We start from the raw sequence: 15433 nt of genomic DNA, 5'->3' as shown, positions 1-15433 counted from the left end.
TTAAGTGAAACTCGTGTAAATACCGTCAAAATAAATTAACGTGGAAAAGTTAAATGAACATTAAACACAAATGTCAGAAGAATAAAAGTGCAGTTCTCCACTGTGTCCTCCAGGAGGCGGTGCTACGCCTTCAATGATCACCAGCGGCAGAAGCAGCACTAGAAGAAGAAGAAAGAGTAAAGTGGAGTAAACAGAGCGAATTGTTGGAGGTTTGTTGAAGAACGTCAATAAAAACACGTGACTGTAATGAGAAGAAACGGATTCAAATTCATCTTCACGTCAAACGAGTGAGTTTTTACCGCGAGCGCAACAAAGATGGCGGACACTTCCGCTCTGAAACCGCTCACTTTAGTTTAGAAGCTCGCTAACATGACATGCTACAGTTAGCAGCGTCGTTTGCGTCATATTTCCACTGTTTCCGTGTGTCTTGCGCCTCGCGGAGTGGTGATGTCATGTCGGTGCGGTTCCTCGGTGCCAAGAATCGTGTGCCGTTAGCTGTTAGCCAAAGAGAGCTAACCCTGTCACATCCTGTTCCATTTTCACTGGAAGTCGGAACTGGAGTCACGTTAGCCGACATGTGACATCGTATATGACGTCATGTGGTCATTACTGTTCTGTTTCTCCTGAAATATTTAGTGTGATTTCTATTTAATCTTTTTCAAATGATACAAAAACAATGTTCCTCCGTCATGGCAAAATGACACATCTGACAGTGGCTAATGCTAATTAGCTCCTTCTGTTATGTTGCAACACCTGCACGTACACGTCATATTTTGCGCTGTATTTTTATTTATTTTTTAAAGATTTATTTTTTTTTAGACGATAGTTGTGAACGCACTTTTTCTTATCATATATAGTGAAAACATCTGTGTTTGTAAGAGTTCATGTCAAACTTCCGACTATATATTTGGAATTAGAGTCCGTTATTTCAGTCTTTTTTTGCAGAAACATCTAAGTAGCAGTGTTTGTTACGTGGCAGCCATCTTAGATCTCGTTGTCAGGGTTGAGGTTGCTCCGATTTCCCTCTCGAATGAAAACATTTCGACTTCACACTTCCAACTATAACTGGAAAACTCTCTCTCTCTCTCTCTGTTTCTGTCTCTGTCTTGCTCACAGCAATGTCGCTCTCCTCAGTCTGACGTCATCACAAAATGGCCGCTCAACTGTTTGCCGTTAGCAAGCCGCCGACTACTCCTTCCTCCAGCTGCAGTACCACTACTGTCCAGCAGGAAGAGCAGCAGAACGTGACCAACAACAACAGCAGCAGCATCGGTGCACAGAGCTGCTGCAACTGGCAGGGTCTGTACCCGAGCATCAGAGAGAGGTGAGAGGTCAGAGGTCAAACAAGAGCTGGCAGGGTCTGTGAAGCCTCAAATATCATCATTTTACTGATGCTACGTCCATGCTACCTTTATGAAGTTCATATAGAGCTGTTAGCATGGTAGCATTTTATGTTAGCTAGTCAAGTCAACAATCAGCAGCTGAATCAATAAATCACAATAGAAACAGCCAACAAACATTAAGCATGCTAACAAACTAAAGCTACCATGCTAACAGTAAAGCTAACTGGCTTACAGAAGATGCTACCATGCTAACAAACAAAGGGCTGACAGAAGATGCTACCATGCTAACAAACAAACTCGCCTCCTTCAGTTCTGGTAAACATGTTGTAACGTTGTTTGTCTCTGTGTCGTCATAGAAACTCTGTCATGTTCAACAATGAGATGATGGCAGACGTGCACTTCGTGGTCGGACCACCGGGCGGAACGCAGCGACTGCCAGGACACAAGGTAAACTGTGATGATGTCATTATGAAGTGTTTGTTTGTATACAGCAGCAGAGCAGGGTGGGCGGAGACAAAAGGGTTTTTGCAGTTAGCTTTATTCACACAGATGATGTATGACTCTCCTGGGGCTAATGCTAAGCTAATTACTCTCTCGGGGGTAATGCTCAGCTTGCTTCCCTTTAGGGTTAATGCTAAGCTAAACTAAACACATCACACTAATATTAAAGTCAAAATATTGATAGTCATGTGACTGAAGTGATTAGCATGCTACATTCAGGGTGATAGTGTGCTAACTCTCTTCCCTCACTGTGACGACTTTTCACCTACGTCTGTTTACGCTGCCACCTGCAGGACAAGTAACGCGCTTCAAATGACTGACTCTTCTTCTTGTCTTTTTCTGGCGTTGTTTGTGACCTCATCGCACTAAAACATTTGCATCACGTTGCTTGTGAACACAGCATAGTCGGTTTCGTCTGTGACGTTAAATCTCGTCTCTCATGACGTCCATCTTGTCTCTGTCAGTACGTCCTGGCGGTCGGAAGCTCCGTCTTCCACGCCATGTTCTACGGAGAACTGGCTGAGGATCAGGACGAGATCCGGATCCCTGATGTGGAGCCGCCCTCCTTCCTCGCCATGATGAAGTACGTCGACCTCTGATTTACGTCAGTTTATGTCAAACTCACCTGTGACGCGTCGTTGTTTTTCCTCCGCAGGTACATTTACTGCGACGAGATCGACCTGTGTGCCGACACGGTGCTCGCCACGCTGTACGCCGCCAAAAAGTACATCGTGCCTCACCTGGCTCGAGCTTGCGTCAACTTCCTGGAGACGAGCCTGAGCGCTAAGAACGCGTGCGTGCTGCTGTCTCAGAGCTGCCTTTTCGAGGAACCCGACCTGACGCAGCGCTGCTGGGAGGTGATCGACGCTCAGGCCGAGCTCGCGCTGCGCTCCGAAGGCTTCTGCGACATCGACATCCAAACGCTGGAGAGCATCCTGCGCCGGGAGACGCTCAACGCCAAAGAGATGGTGGTGTTTGAGGCGGCGCTGAACTGGGCGGAGGCCGAGTGCCAGCGTCAGGAGCTGCCCCCGACCATTGAAAACAAGCGGGTGGTGCTGGGGAAGGCCATCTACCTGATCCGCATCCCCACCATGGTGCTCGAGGACTTCGCCAACGGTGCTGCGCAGTCCGGTGTGCTAACACTCAACGAGACAAACGACATCTTCCTGTGGTTCACCGCCGCCAACAAGCCTGAACTCTTATTCTGCACCAAACCCCGCAAAGGCCTGGCACCACAGCGCTGCCACCGATTCCAGTCCTGTGCCTACAGGAGCAACCAGTGGCGATACCGAGGTCGCTGCGACAGCATCCAGTTCGCCGTGGACAAGCGTGTTTTCATCGCCGGCTTCGGGTTGTACGGCTCCAGCTGCGGCTCGGCCGAGTACAGCGCCAAAATCGAGCTGAAGCGCCAGGGCGTGCCGATGGCGCAGCGGATCATCAAGTACTTCTCGGACGGCTCTAGCAGCACCTTCGCCGTGTGGTTTGATCACCCGGTGCAGATCGAGCCGGACACATTCTACACCGCCAGCGTGGTGCTGGACGGAAACGAGCTGAGCTACTTTGGTCAGGAGGGCATGACCGAGGTGCAGTGTGGGAAAGTGACCTTCCAGTTCCAGTGCTCGTCAGACAGCACCAACGGCACCGGCGTGCAGGGAGGTCAGATCCCAGAACTCATCTTCTACGCGTGACAACAGCGCCACCAAGAGTCCAGCTTCACTGCCACATGAAGACCAGTTTCAGGACGCTGCTGAAGGGGGCGGGGCTCCCGCGTTATCACCGACACTCGATGCAGTTGAGGAGACTCTCGCGAGATCTCGCAGAGAGAATCTTAGGCCAGATTTTCAACGTCCAAGATCGCAGAAGTTAGATCACATGACGTAAATGTTCAAACGTTCACGCACTTCAGCGACCGTAGCTACGCAGACGTTCACGATGTTCACGATCACTGCGACATTCTGACTGTACGAACTGTACGAACTCCATGAAGCACAACACTCTCCAGTCCAGTCAGTGGTGCTGTCGGAATGTGGATGTAGAGATTTTTTTAGCAATAATAATCACTCACAATGACAAATATTTCACATCTCGCACGCTAACAAATAATCCGCCTGATTTATTTTTAAGTGCCACAAGGGGGCGCTCCAGGACATGGTTAATCATAACAGTCTGATTTAAGAAGCATTTACGAAAAATATAATTTTTTTGTGTATGTAAATTATTATTTCATCAGCTAACAAACCGAAGTCTCCGCCCATTTACGATTAAAGCACATTTTTACAATTATTGCAATAATAACGTGGAGTATTTTGACCAGGAAAGACGGCACGTTATTTTAGAATAATTATCGTCAACCTCATCGTTTTCTTCCTACACCTGGATGATCGCCCCCTGGTGGTTGATCAGATCATTCTGCCTTACAAACACTCCCAGTGCATCATGGGTAATGAAGCAGCCACAGTGTGGAGTTTTTTTCCACTCCACTTCCTGTGGCGTCATGATTTAAAGGGACAGTATGTTCCTGGTTATCCAGATAATTTCAGCTTAAATCCTGGCTTTTCTAATCGCCATGGTAATTGATGATTCAGTCACTTTCTCTCGAACATTTTATTTGGATAAACACTAATTCACTAACACTGCTCCAGCACTTCCTGTGCTTTTATTTTGAAAGAAAGTTGTCCGTTTCCCTTCTAATGTTTGTGTAAACATGGTTCTGTTACTGTTTCCTTTTTTCTGTGATTTTCTGTTGAATGTGCAGTGAGTCAATCAGTGGCCTTATGAAAACATGAATTAAATGAATTTATAAAATCAATCTGTGAACTTTGTTTAAAAGATAAATCATTGCAGAATTATAGTTTACTGTGTGTATATATGTATGGAGGACCAAAAGGGCCAAAATTAAATAAATACGTCATTAAATGTGTCATTAATTAATTAAATACACAAATATGTAATTAATTAATTAATTAATCAATTATTGATACATTTAATTATTTAATGGTGTATTTATTTATTTAATTTTGGCCCTTTCGGTCCTTCATATATATGTGTATCTGTATTATTTTGTATAATGTTGACAGACTGCAGGAGTGCACCAGCAGGGGGCTGTGTTGCCCCACAGGTCTGCAGTAGGTGCACGGATCCTCGTTGCAGTTTCCTTCAAATCTCTGGAGAGACAATTTGCACTGGTTTCCATGGTTACGAATGGACTGAGACGAGTTTAATGACTTTCCTTGTAATTCTGCGTCACTTCGGTTTGAATACATGTGTTCTTAAACTAGTAAATATCACGTGACAAATTAAGTTCTCGCTTTTCCAGAAAACCGGAAGTAAATAGTTGTCAAAAACGACCCGTTAATTTAGTTTTTTTTTCCCGCCCGTTTGTTTATATTGAGGAGAACAACTATAGCCGAATTGGTCACTGACGGTTAGTTTCTGCTGCGCAACGGTTTTAGTGCCGATAACCGTCAATAATTCACTGTGACGGTGAAAACAAGTTAAATCATCACGATTCTAGGTGGAGTTTGGTTCGAGACCGTTAATCTGTCACAGCAGCAGTAAAACAGAGGTGGAGCCTCTCTGCTCTCATTGTCCCTCTTCGCTCGCCGTCGTCCGCTTGTGTTTTTCTAACCCAGTGACTCGCACCGATTCTACTCAATCACAACTCAGGTGTTCGATCGTCACGATGAATCGATTAAAGGTGATCTCGGGTCACGTGTGTCCCTCTGACCGCGGCCGGGACTTACGCGGGTCCGACTGCGCAGCGGGAACCGGGTCAGGCGGAGCAGCGCGAGGCAACGACCCGGAGGACGTGGTGGTGGTTCACGGTGTGAGGACTGCTATCTGCAGGGCGAAGAGAGGAGCGTTCAAGGTAACTCCTGCGTCACACCTGCGGACGGTTGCACAACACGTGGTTCACTCTGCAGCAACAACTAGTTGAAGAAAATTAACTAGTTCACAGAGACAAAGTAAACGCGTTAACATGCTGCAATTGTTAGGGTAAACACACGTGTGACACCTGTGTGAAACACGTGAGCCTCTAACCTGCAGCCTCTGACAGGACACCACACCTGACGAGCTGCTCAGCGCTGCCATGACGACGGTTATGAAGGAGGCGGGACTGTCGCCGACGTTGCTGGGAGACGTTTGTGTGGGTGAGTCTCTCTCTCTCTCACTCTCTCTCTCTCACTCACACACCAGCTGTGTCACATGATCACGTGACTCACCTGTGTCCAGGTAATGTCCTGCAGCCTGGAGCTGGAGCTCTGATGGTCCGAGTGTCTCACTTCCTCAGGTCAGGCAAACATCATTCATTCACTCAAACTGTCACTCGTTCACTCTCATTCATTCACTTGTTCACTCTCATTCACTGGTTCTCTGTTGTTATTCAGTGGGTTTCCAGAGAAGGTTCCGGTCTACAGTGTGAACAGACAGTGTTCCTCAGGTCTTCAGGCTCTTTTCAACATCGCCGGTAAAACTGTTCTTTCACTCACTCACAGTCACCTGGAACTCTAACACCAGCACTGGTTCTGGCCGGGTTCCGGTTCCTGAACTGGCCGGACAGTTAAGAGTACTCGTGGTTCCTGGTGTGAAAGAACTTCTCTGTATCTTCTGTGTTTGTGCAGGAGCCATCAGGAGTGAATCCATCGACCTGGGTCTGGCATGTGGGTACGTCTCCGTTCACATTCCTGATGTTCCTCCACTGAAGGAACCAACATGTTCCTCCAAGAAAATCAACCCTCGCTTTTGTTTGGCTGTTCCAGAACTAAAGAACTTTAAAACTCGACAGAACCGCAGAAACCTCCTGAAGGACTATAAGACCACTTCAAAGACCACCAAACTTCCATAAGACTTATGTTTAAGATCTTTGGTTCTGGTTTTAAAGAACCTCAGAACCATTTCAATATCACAACAAATCTCTGGAGAACCCGTAGAACTTAAAATTAAATTATAAATTACAATACCCATTAAAACGACCAAAACTGCACGTTGAATGTTCTCAACTCAGATTAAATCCTACATAAAGACCAGTGGAACCTTTTAGAACCTTCTTTAAGACTTTAGTAGAACCTTTAGAGAACATCTAAAACGTTCTCCCCAACCACTGGTCCTTCCAGAACAACCATGAGAACCTCCTCAGTGACCAGTAGAACCTCATGAAGGAACCGAGTACTCTAGGTAACTAACGTAGTGTTCTACGTGTTTCTGTGTTCCAGTGTTGAGAGCATGTCTCTGCGGTCAATGGGGGAACCTGGGGATCTGAGCTCCCGGCTGATGGACCACGACAAGGCCAGAGACTGCATCGTCCCCATGGGGTGAGATGAACACGAACTCTCCTGTTCATTAAAAAGCATGACGTCATGATGTCGTACAAGTTCACGATAAAGAAATCGTAGAAAAATGTTTAATCTACAGAAAAAATCACTTTGTTTTGAATTTGTTCTGAAACGTCCGATGTTTTCTGATCATCGTTCAACTGTTGTGTTTTTTGGCAGCATCACGTCGGAAAACGTTGCTGAGCGATTCGGAATCTCCCGAGAGAAGCAGGACGCCTTTGCGCTCAGCTCTCAGAAAAAGTAAAAACGCAATTTATTTATCTTTTTATTTGACGACAAACAGGAAGTGTAAAAAAATGTTTGTAAAAAATTGTAGAACAGTAATAATTTGATCCACTTCCTGTTTAAATGAACATCTCTTCTTTAAATTAAAATTTCGTATAACATGCACAGTGACTAACTAGGCTCCACCCCCCCCGTCTCAGGGCGGCACGGGCGCAGAGTGGCGGTCTTTTCGACCACGAGATAGTTCCCGTCACGACTAAATTAGTGGACGACGAAGGTCGCGAACGTCAAGTGACGGTTCGTAAAGACGACGGGATCAGAGCGGGGACGACACTGGCGGGACTTGCTAAGCTCCGCCCCGCTTTCAAACCTGACGGCAGCACCACAGCAGGTGAGTCTGTGTCGCCATGACAACGGCTGAACACATTAACCTCACTCACTCACACGAGTGTGATGTCGTCAGGGAACTCAAGTCAGGTGAGCGACGGAGCTGCGGCCGTTTTGATTGGTCGGCGTTCTGTGGTGGAGGCTCTGGGTCTGCCGGTGCTGGGCGTCCTGAGGGGCGGAGCCGTGGTCGGCGTTCCGCCTGACGTCATGGGGATCGGACCGGCGTTCGCCATCCCAGCTGCTCTGGAACAAGCCGGTCAGTGTGTGTACCACAAAACGTTAAAAACGCAAAAAAATTGCGTAAATCGTTACGGAATGAATACGTGTTTTTACGTTAACTTTTGTTTTAGTAGCGTAATTGCGTTTTCATATGTCAAACACAGTAGTGTGAAAAATGTCGTAAAAAACACAACTTTTTACACTAAACTGTCGCGAAAGCAGTCCAATAAAATGCAAAAAATATAACAAAAATATAAAACTCTCGTAGTAAAGATTTCAAAATGTCATACATCGTAGAACAATAACATGTAAGAAATGTCGTAAAACTGCACTGTGCAATTAAAAAAAAAAGTAAAGAAAAATGTTGTGAAAACAGGACCAAAGGAGTTATATATATATTTATATAAATAAAAAGAAAATCGCAAAGCAAAAAATATAAACACTGACTCAGAAAGATGTAAAATTAATTTTTTGTAAAACAAAACATAAACTCGTAATTTAGATTTGTAAGTGCCACAAATACATAGTAAAAAAAAATCGTAGTACATTATTTTTGCAATTTCCTGGATAAATGCTTGTCCTAAAATAAAAATACCCTAAAAAAGTAAAAAAAAACAAAATAATGTTGACATTTGAGAAGATCGGGTAAAAATGTCATAACTGATTATGAGAATAGTTCCCAATTTAGTTATCGATTCGCGTTTACGTTATAATATTGTAAATTGAAGTTTATCTTGTTCTCTTCTTCAGGTCTGAGTTTGGACGAGATCGACGTGTTTGAAATAAACGAGGCCTTCGCCAGTCAGGTGACTTTCATCTCTGTCCAATGACATCGACGGGGCAGGGTTTAGCACACGCCGTCATGTCGTCCATCTTTGTATTTCAGGCGCTATACTGCGTGGAGAAGTTGGGGATTCCTCTGGAGAAGGTGAACCCTAATGGGGGCGCCATCGCGCTGGGTCATCCTCTGGGCTGTACCGGCGCTCGCCAGGTGGTGACACTGCTCAACGAGCTCAAACGCAGAGGCGGGAGGTTTGTGACGCTCCAATGCTAACGAGATATCATCAACACATGTTGAACGTGGTTTTAATCAGAGTCTGCGCCCACTTTTCTGACTGCAGGAAGTACGGCGTCGTGTCCATGTGCATCGGGACCGGGATGGGAGCTGCCGCTGTCTTCGAGTACCCTGGCCCGTAGGCCACGCCCACAAGTCGAGTGGGTGAAATCATTGGTTCATGAACAGAAACGATAAATAATAACAATCAGTTCATCAATAACAAATATAAAAGAAAGAAAAATCAATTGATGATGAAAATGATTGTTAGTTGATCGTAACAGACGACCGGTCACCCGGTCGCCGTGGCAACAAAAACTAACTCTAAACACCAATTGAACAATTTTTAAACTAATGCTTACAAATGTGTTAAAAATCCGAAAACGCTTCCGTTCAGTGAGAACCTCACGTTTAACGATGAACTTTGTGCAATCGTGGTCAGTTTGAATTTTAGCGCCCCTTGGAGTCCACGCATTCAAACGAAGCTTTTTCGTTTTTACCGTTCGTCGGTTTGCGTCACACTCTCTATTGCCCCCTGGTGGTGACTGATAACATGTCGCTAAACTGTTATCAATGACAGACAAAAGTAACGTGGACAAGATTAGCCCACTATCTTGGCTACAATGTTAGCAGAAATCCCAGTTCACACTTTTGCTACCCGAAACTTGCATTGCCAGCCACTGGGGGGCAACACTCATGATTCCAAAGGTGTATCTGAAAGCAGTGTTTAAAGAATTTTATTTGCGTTAATGAAGAGAAACTCGCAGATTGTGCGATAACATTTTCATAAAGACTTAACAAACTGTAAAGCGACGTTCACACCAAACACAAAGCAAATAGTATTTTTACGTGTGGAGAGAAATGGCGCCCCCTTCTTTTCTGAAGAGTCGTTACAAGTAAAGCAAAAATCTGCTAGTTTTGTCGCTCAAACCAAAAACGCAAAGAAGGAAAATTTGGGTCATGAAAAAGTCAATGGAAAGAAACGGCGCCCTCTACTCTCCTCGTTTGAGGAATATATTTAAATATTCGCATATGATTCGCGCAATGTATCGTTAAAATTAGCTACATGTTTTGTGGGAGGAGTTAGGTGAACGACGTAAAGGCACGAAAGAACGTACGTTACTCTGTAACCATGACAATAGGAGTTTGTTGATTTGCTGTCAAATTAAAACATTTTAACGATTTCAACGTATTTCATGATTAAGTCTCTTTTTTTCACACTGATGAGTCATCGGGAGAAACCAACCAATCAGAGGCCGGCGTCTCGTCTACGATAACTTTGGCTTCTTTCGATCCTGAAACTGCTGTGTTTTGTTTTTGATGGACTTGACGAGCAGAGACAGACTCGGCTCCATCGCTCTCTTTGTCGCCACGGTGACAGAGTCTCGTCCCTGCTCTGCCTCCACTGTCCGTGTGGGCGTGGCCGTCTGCATGGCGAGGCCGTCCTCCCTCCGCCGCTGCTGCTCCGCTCGTTGCCGCTGCTTCTCGGCCTCGATGCTCTGCGTGGCCTTGGTCTTCTTGTAGCTCGGGTGAGACGGGTCCAGGTTGAACAGGTGAGACGAGAACATGGCCTGGAAACGAGGGTCTGCGACGTCCACCTGCACAGGTGAAGAGGACATAAAGAGGTCATGTAAACATGTCTGTCTCACTGTGTGACAGGAAACTCCGGTTCATAAACCACTCACTCTCCCACATCAAAGCCCACCAGCTAAAATCACTGATTTTCTCTCAAAGATATGGTTCTCAGCAGCAGGGGGCGCTCTCAGTACTTCATACACTTCAAAAACACTTACCTGGAAGGCGTCATCCTCCAGAGGCTCCTCCCCTTTCTTCAGCAGCTTCTTTTTCTTCTTCTTACTGAGATTCTGGCGCTCGACGATCTTGTCGTAGTTAAAGTGTTTGTGTTCGTCTGCGTCATCGTCGTCCATCAGCAGAGACATCTCAGCCTACACACACACACACACACACACACACACAGGTGTGAGTAACGTTCACCTGCAGCACGTTTGATGACTTTGAACTCACTGTAACCTCTGACCTTTCGTTTCTCCAGCTCCTCCTCCTCAGCTGTTGGCTCCTCTTCCTTCTTCTTCGTCGTCGTCTTCTTCTCTTTCTTCTGTTTCTTCTTCACATCTGCAGTCACATCACACATCATGGTCTCACACTCATGAGGGGGAGGGGCCACAATGACGCCCTCTGCTGGAATCACGCTGAACAGCTGAATGTGAGCTTATTTTGTAGCCTTAACAGTTTTCTCCTATAACTCTAATTCATGTGTTCATCACATTGATGCACAGATAGTGATGATAAGACATCAGTGGTGAAGTGAGTGAGACGTCCTGTGGACACTTATACACGTGTCTCTTTTACTATTGTGCTCAATGGGGAATTAGCTTTTTTGGGCTCATGAGTATTTGTTGTTGCAGTACCAGGAGTGGCCACCATGACAACATTGCCTTCAAGGCAGAGTGGGCGGAGCTACATCCAGTTCTTATAATGCATCCATGAGCTTGAGGTCTCTGAGCTGCTGCTGCTGCTTCCACCTGATAGGCTGACTGGACGGAGGTGTGTCCTGTTGTGATGTCACGTTTTCAAACAAAAGTCAGACTCACCTGTGTCTCTGATTTCATCTGCGAAGAATGGGTCACTGAGGTCGACGCCCACAGGAAGTTCATCATCGCTGAGGTCGTCATCTGCAGCTTCCTGTGAAACATACACCATGAGTCAGCAATATCACTGTGAGTCTGCGTCGGCACCATGACTCAGCACTCTGGTGTCTCCTCACCGTAGTTCTCTTAGTTTTCTTCTGCTTCCTCCGCTCCTTCTTCTTCTCCAGAAACTCCTCCCACGGCGTCAGCTTATCCCGCCCCTCCAGCTTCTTCTTCACTAGCTGCTCCGTCGTCTCCTTCAGCCCTACACACACAAGCACGCACACAGAATCACTGTGTTGTGATGTCATCATGGGTCATGTGACGTGTGTATCATGTGGAGGGGGGCGGGGCCTACCTGGCACCCATGTGATCTCCATCTCCATGTCTTTATCTTGCTGCTGCTGCTTCTCTTTGTCGTGGATTCCTCTCAGAAGCTCTCTGTACTTACACATCTGCTCCTCACTCTTCGTCTTCGTCTTCTTCTTCTTCTCCTCCTCCTCCTCCTCATCATCATCTTCCTCATCCTGTGTCTCTATGGTCTCACCTTCTTCTTGGCCTCGGGTCGCCTGCTCTTCATCCTCCTCTTCCTCACTGGACGAGGCCAGATAGGCCTGGAAGTCCATCTGCAGCAGCTCATCCTTGTTGAACTTCCTGTTGAGGGCGGTCACACGCTCATGGTCGGTCTCGTCCCACGTCAGCTCAACCTGAAGATGTAGATTTTATGACAAGTCTTTTATTACGTGTCTGAAAAATACCCTGAACGTAAACACGGTGTGAGCAGTGCTGGTGGCAGTGACCTCTGACCTTCGAGGTGGCGGTGGCAGATGAAGTGAAGAGTTTGGGCGTGTAGGTGCTCAGGTTGACGTCTGTGGCCACGTCTGTGGGTTCGTCAGTGAACGTCACGTCATCAGGGATGAACCTGTTCAAACAGACCATGACAAGTTTAACCAATCACAGCCGCTCACGGCACCGCTGTGGGCGTGGCTGTGTGAGTGTGTGTGTGAGCGTGGGGCGTACCGCAGGTCCAGCACGGAGCAGCTGCTCTCGTACTCGTAGCCGTCACACTCCTCGTAGATCTTCGTCGCCGTGACGACAGAGTCACACTCCACCACAGCATAGAAGTACTTCAGACGCTTAAACTGATAATCACGCTTCTTCTCCCTGTACGTCCTGCAGAGAGAGAGGGGGAGGAGTCAAAACTGAAGACAGTGCGTGTGTGTCTGTGTGTGCGCTGTGTGTTACCTGTCCTCCTCAGTGTCCTCTTCAGAGTCTTCAGGTAGAACCTTCAGCTCCACAGGTCCCCGTGTCTCCTCCGTTTTCAGTCTCTCTTTCCCGAACTCTGACGGGTAAATCTGGACAGCAATACCCAGAATGCACTGCAGTGTCTCTCACATAAACATGGTCCGTGTAAAGTGTTTTGCTGTGTCCTTACCTTGACGGAGAGAACAGCGCCTCCTTTAGGTGAGAAGGAGTTACAGAGGGCGAGCAAGTCTCTGGCCTTCATTCTGTCCCAGTCCATGTTACACACAGCAAGACGAGCCGAGACCTGACAGACAGACAGACAGACCAGCTGAGACCAGACAGACAGATAGACAGACCAGCTGAGACCTGACAGACAGACAGACAGACAGCTGACCTGACAGACAGACAGCTGAGACCAGACAGACAGACAGACCAGCTGAGACCTGACAGACCCAGCTGAGACCAGACAGACAGACCAGCTGAGAGATGCTGAGCACAGACAGACAGGACCTAGACCAGACAGACGGACCAGCTGAGACCTGAGACCAGACAGACAGCTGAGACCAGACAGACCAGCTGAGACCTGACAGACCAGCTGAGACCTGACAGACAGATAGATAGACTCCGTCTCACCTCCTCACTCCTCTGAGCGTCCTTACACAGCTCGCCCCAGTCGTGCTGGATCTCCTCCTCCTCCTTCCTCAGGAGGGCGCTCACGTCGTCGTCTTCATCTTCGTCTGAACTCGTATCCACATTTCCTTTCCCTCTGGCCAGATCCGGCCCACTGTCACTGTCCTCCTCTGAGTCCAGTCCAGACTCCTCCTCCTCCCCCTCTGATCCACTTCCTGTTTCACTCTCCTCCTCTTCCTCATCATCATCATCATCGTCGTCCTCCTCCGTCTGCTGCAGCTCATCATCTACAAGAGAAGAAATCAGCCAACAGCCACTCCGTAAAGCACTAAGTGATTTTAACATCACACACAAATGAGTTGTTGATCCACTGCTGCCTCAGTGACACAAAGTGACCACACGAGGCAGCAGAGGACCAGCAGCTCCTGTGTTTTCTCTCTGAGGTTTGGTGTGGGAGAGTGAGTGGTTTTTCAGCTTCTTAAATGTGTATATTCTCTAGTTTCTTTGCTCATAAAACAAATAAATCTTTTTTTATTTTAAATCGACAGATTAACCAGCATGCATGTCACTGATGAATGAATGAATCTCCTCACCGCTGTCTTCATCGCTGCTCTCTGCTGTTTTCTCTTTCTTCTCGTCTTTCACCACCTCCTCCTTCTTCTTCTCCTTCACCTCCTCCTCCTCCTCCTCGTCCTCAGAGTCAGACAGTTTGTAGAAACGTCTCAGGTTGTCGGTGGACGTGTGGTTGACGGGACGTCCACGTTTATCCACCGTGTACGTCACCTTGAAGCGTTTGTCGTGGAACATGGACTGGAAGCGTTTGTCGATCTTGACTTTGTGTTCCCGCTCTGGCATTTCCCAGAAACGCGGGTCCTTCTGCACGCGCAGGAAACGCTGGTCATCGCCGCCGCCGTCACCACTGCGTGGCTTCTTCTTCTTCTGAGAGGACATGGTGAAGAAGATCCTACACACACAAACAAACAAACAAACAGGTTTCTGAGTCTCATCTCATTCGACTGTGACAGAGAACTTCTTCATATGATTCCAAATATTTTATTAATCCATTTCATTCTTACTCTAACTTTCCATGGGATTGTAAACTGTAGTTTATGAATATTTCAAAGTGGAACCTTTGAAATATTACTTTACTACTTTAATAAAACGATGAATCAGGTTTGAAAGTTTCTTAAAGAAATCATTTTGGTTTGAGGACAAAAACCAGACATTTGAGATCATCATCATTTCTTTCAGATGATCAATTAATCAACCAAATAACCGAAATATTCATCGTTTTAGAAATGAACCGTTCATTATGATGAACTGGTTTGTTTCACATTTATATTAGAGCACAAAATACTGATTATACGGCGACAATAAAACATTAACACACTTTTAAGTCTCTGATTCATTTAAATATTGTTTCTGTGAAGTTTTGTGAATTTTTTTACAACCAGGTTCTGCAGAGATAGAGCAGCATTTGATATTATGGGATGAGATCGTGAACAGTCGTAAACAGTGATTCTGTTGTTGTAATAATCATGTTGTTGTTTTTCATCACAGGTAAAAACAAAATGTCGAACTTCCGGTTTCTCGGGTGGCGGAGTGTGGTCACGCGTCTGTGCGCGTGGATTTCTTAGTTAAACACTAAGTGAACGTGAATATTTGGATATATTTAAAAACATAAACTCACCGTTTGTTTCCTCGCGAAGCTGCTGCTGCTGCTACTGCTGCTGCACGTGCTTACCCGGCATGCAACGCTGCCGTGACCTCTCCGGCCTGTTCCCGCCCCTTTGCCGCGACGGGAAGCGACGTGAGACAAACGGAGCGAGGCTCGCGCTCATAGCTCGC

At 46.5% G+C, this 15433-nt stretch overlaps 3 protein-coding genes across 3 annotated transcripts; 2 read left to right on the top strand and 1 right to left on the bottom strand.

Moving 5' to 3' along the window:
- Positions 1-164: 164 nt before the first annotated feature.
- Positions 165-4535, top strand: LOC122761491 (BTB/POZ domain-containing protein 3-like). Its single transcript, XM_044016736.1, has 5 exons — positions 165-287; positions 1117-1324; positions 1700-1790; positions 2309-2427; positions 2500-4535. The coding sequence occupies exons 2-5, from the start codon at positions 1152-1154 to the stop codon at positions 3530-3532; spliced, it is 1416 nt and encodes a 471-aa protein (XP_043872671.1). The 5' UTR covers positions 165-287; positions 1117-1151; the 3' UTR covers positions 3533-4535.
- Positions 4536-5420: 885 nt separating this feature from the next.
- acaa1 (acetyl-CoA acyltransferase 1) lies at positions 5421-10254 on the top strand. The gene is made up of 12 exons (XM_044016731.1): positions 5421-5712; positions 5902-5995; positions 6078-6135; positions 6233-6312; positions 6467-6509; positions 7058-7156; positions 7337-7417; positions 7603-7793; positions 7866-8045; positions 8759-8814; positions 8895-9040; positions 9130-10254. The coding sequence occupies exons 1-12, from the start codon at positions 5527-5529 to the stop codon at positions 9203-9205; spliced, it is 1290 nt and encodes a 429-aa protein (XP_043872666.1). The 5' UTR covers positions 5421-5526; the 3' UTR covers positions 9206-10254.
- On the bottom strand, positions 9784-15357 carry esf1 (ESF1, nucleolar pre-rRNA processing protein, homolog (S. cerevisiae)). Its single transcript, XM_044016729.1, has 13 exons — positions 15276-15357; positions 14179-14549; positions 13589-13872; positions 13146-13259; positions 12956-13065; positions 12731-12883; positions 12518-12632; positions 12069-12417; positions 11848-11975; positions 11675-11765; positions 11101-11195; positions 10856-11008; positions 9784-10660 (listed from the first exon to the last, which is right to left on the bottom strand). The coding sequence occupies exons 2-13, from the start codon at positions 14534-14536 to the stop codon at positions 10331-10333; spliced, it is 2280 nt and encodes a 759-aa protein (XP_043872664.1). The 5' UTR covers positions 14537-14549; positions 15276-15357; the 3' UTR covers positions 9784-10330.
- Positions 15358-15433: the final 76 nt, after the last annotated feature.

Source organism: Solea senegalensis, unplaced genomic scaffold (assembly GCF_019176455.1).
Source record: "Solea senegalensis isolate Sse05_10M unplaced genomic scaffold, IFAPA_SoseM_1 scf7180000014736, whole genome shotgun sequence".
Classification (NCBI taxonomy): Eukaryota; Metazoa; Chordata; class Actinopteri; order Pleuronectiformes; family Soleidae; genus Solea; species Solea senegalensis.
The sequence above is the reverse complement of the archived record's forward strand: the minus strand, read 5'-3'. Positions and strand labels throughout refer to the sequence as shown.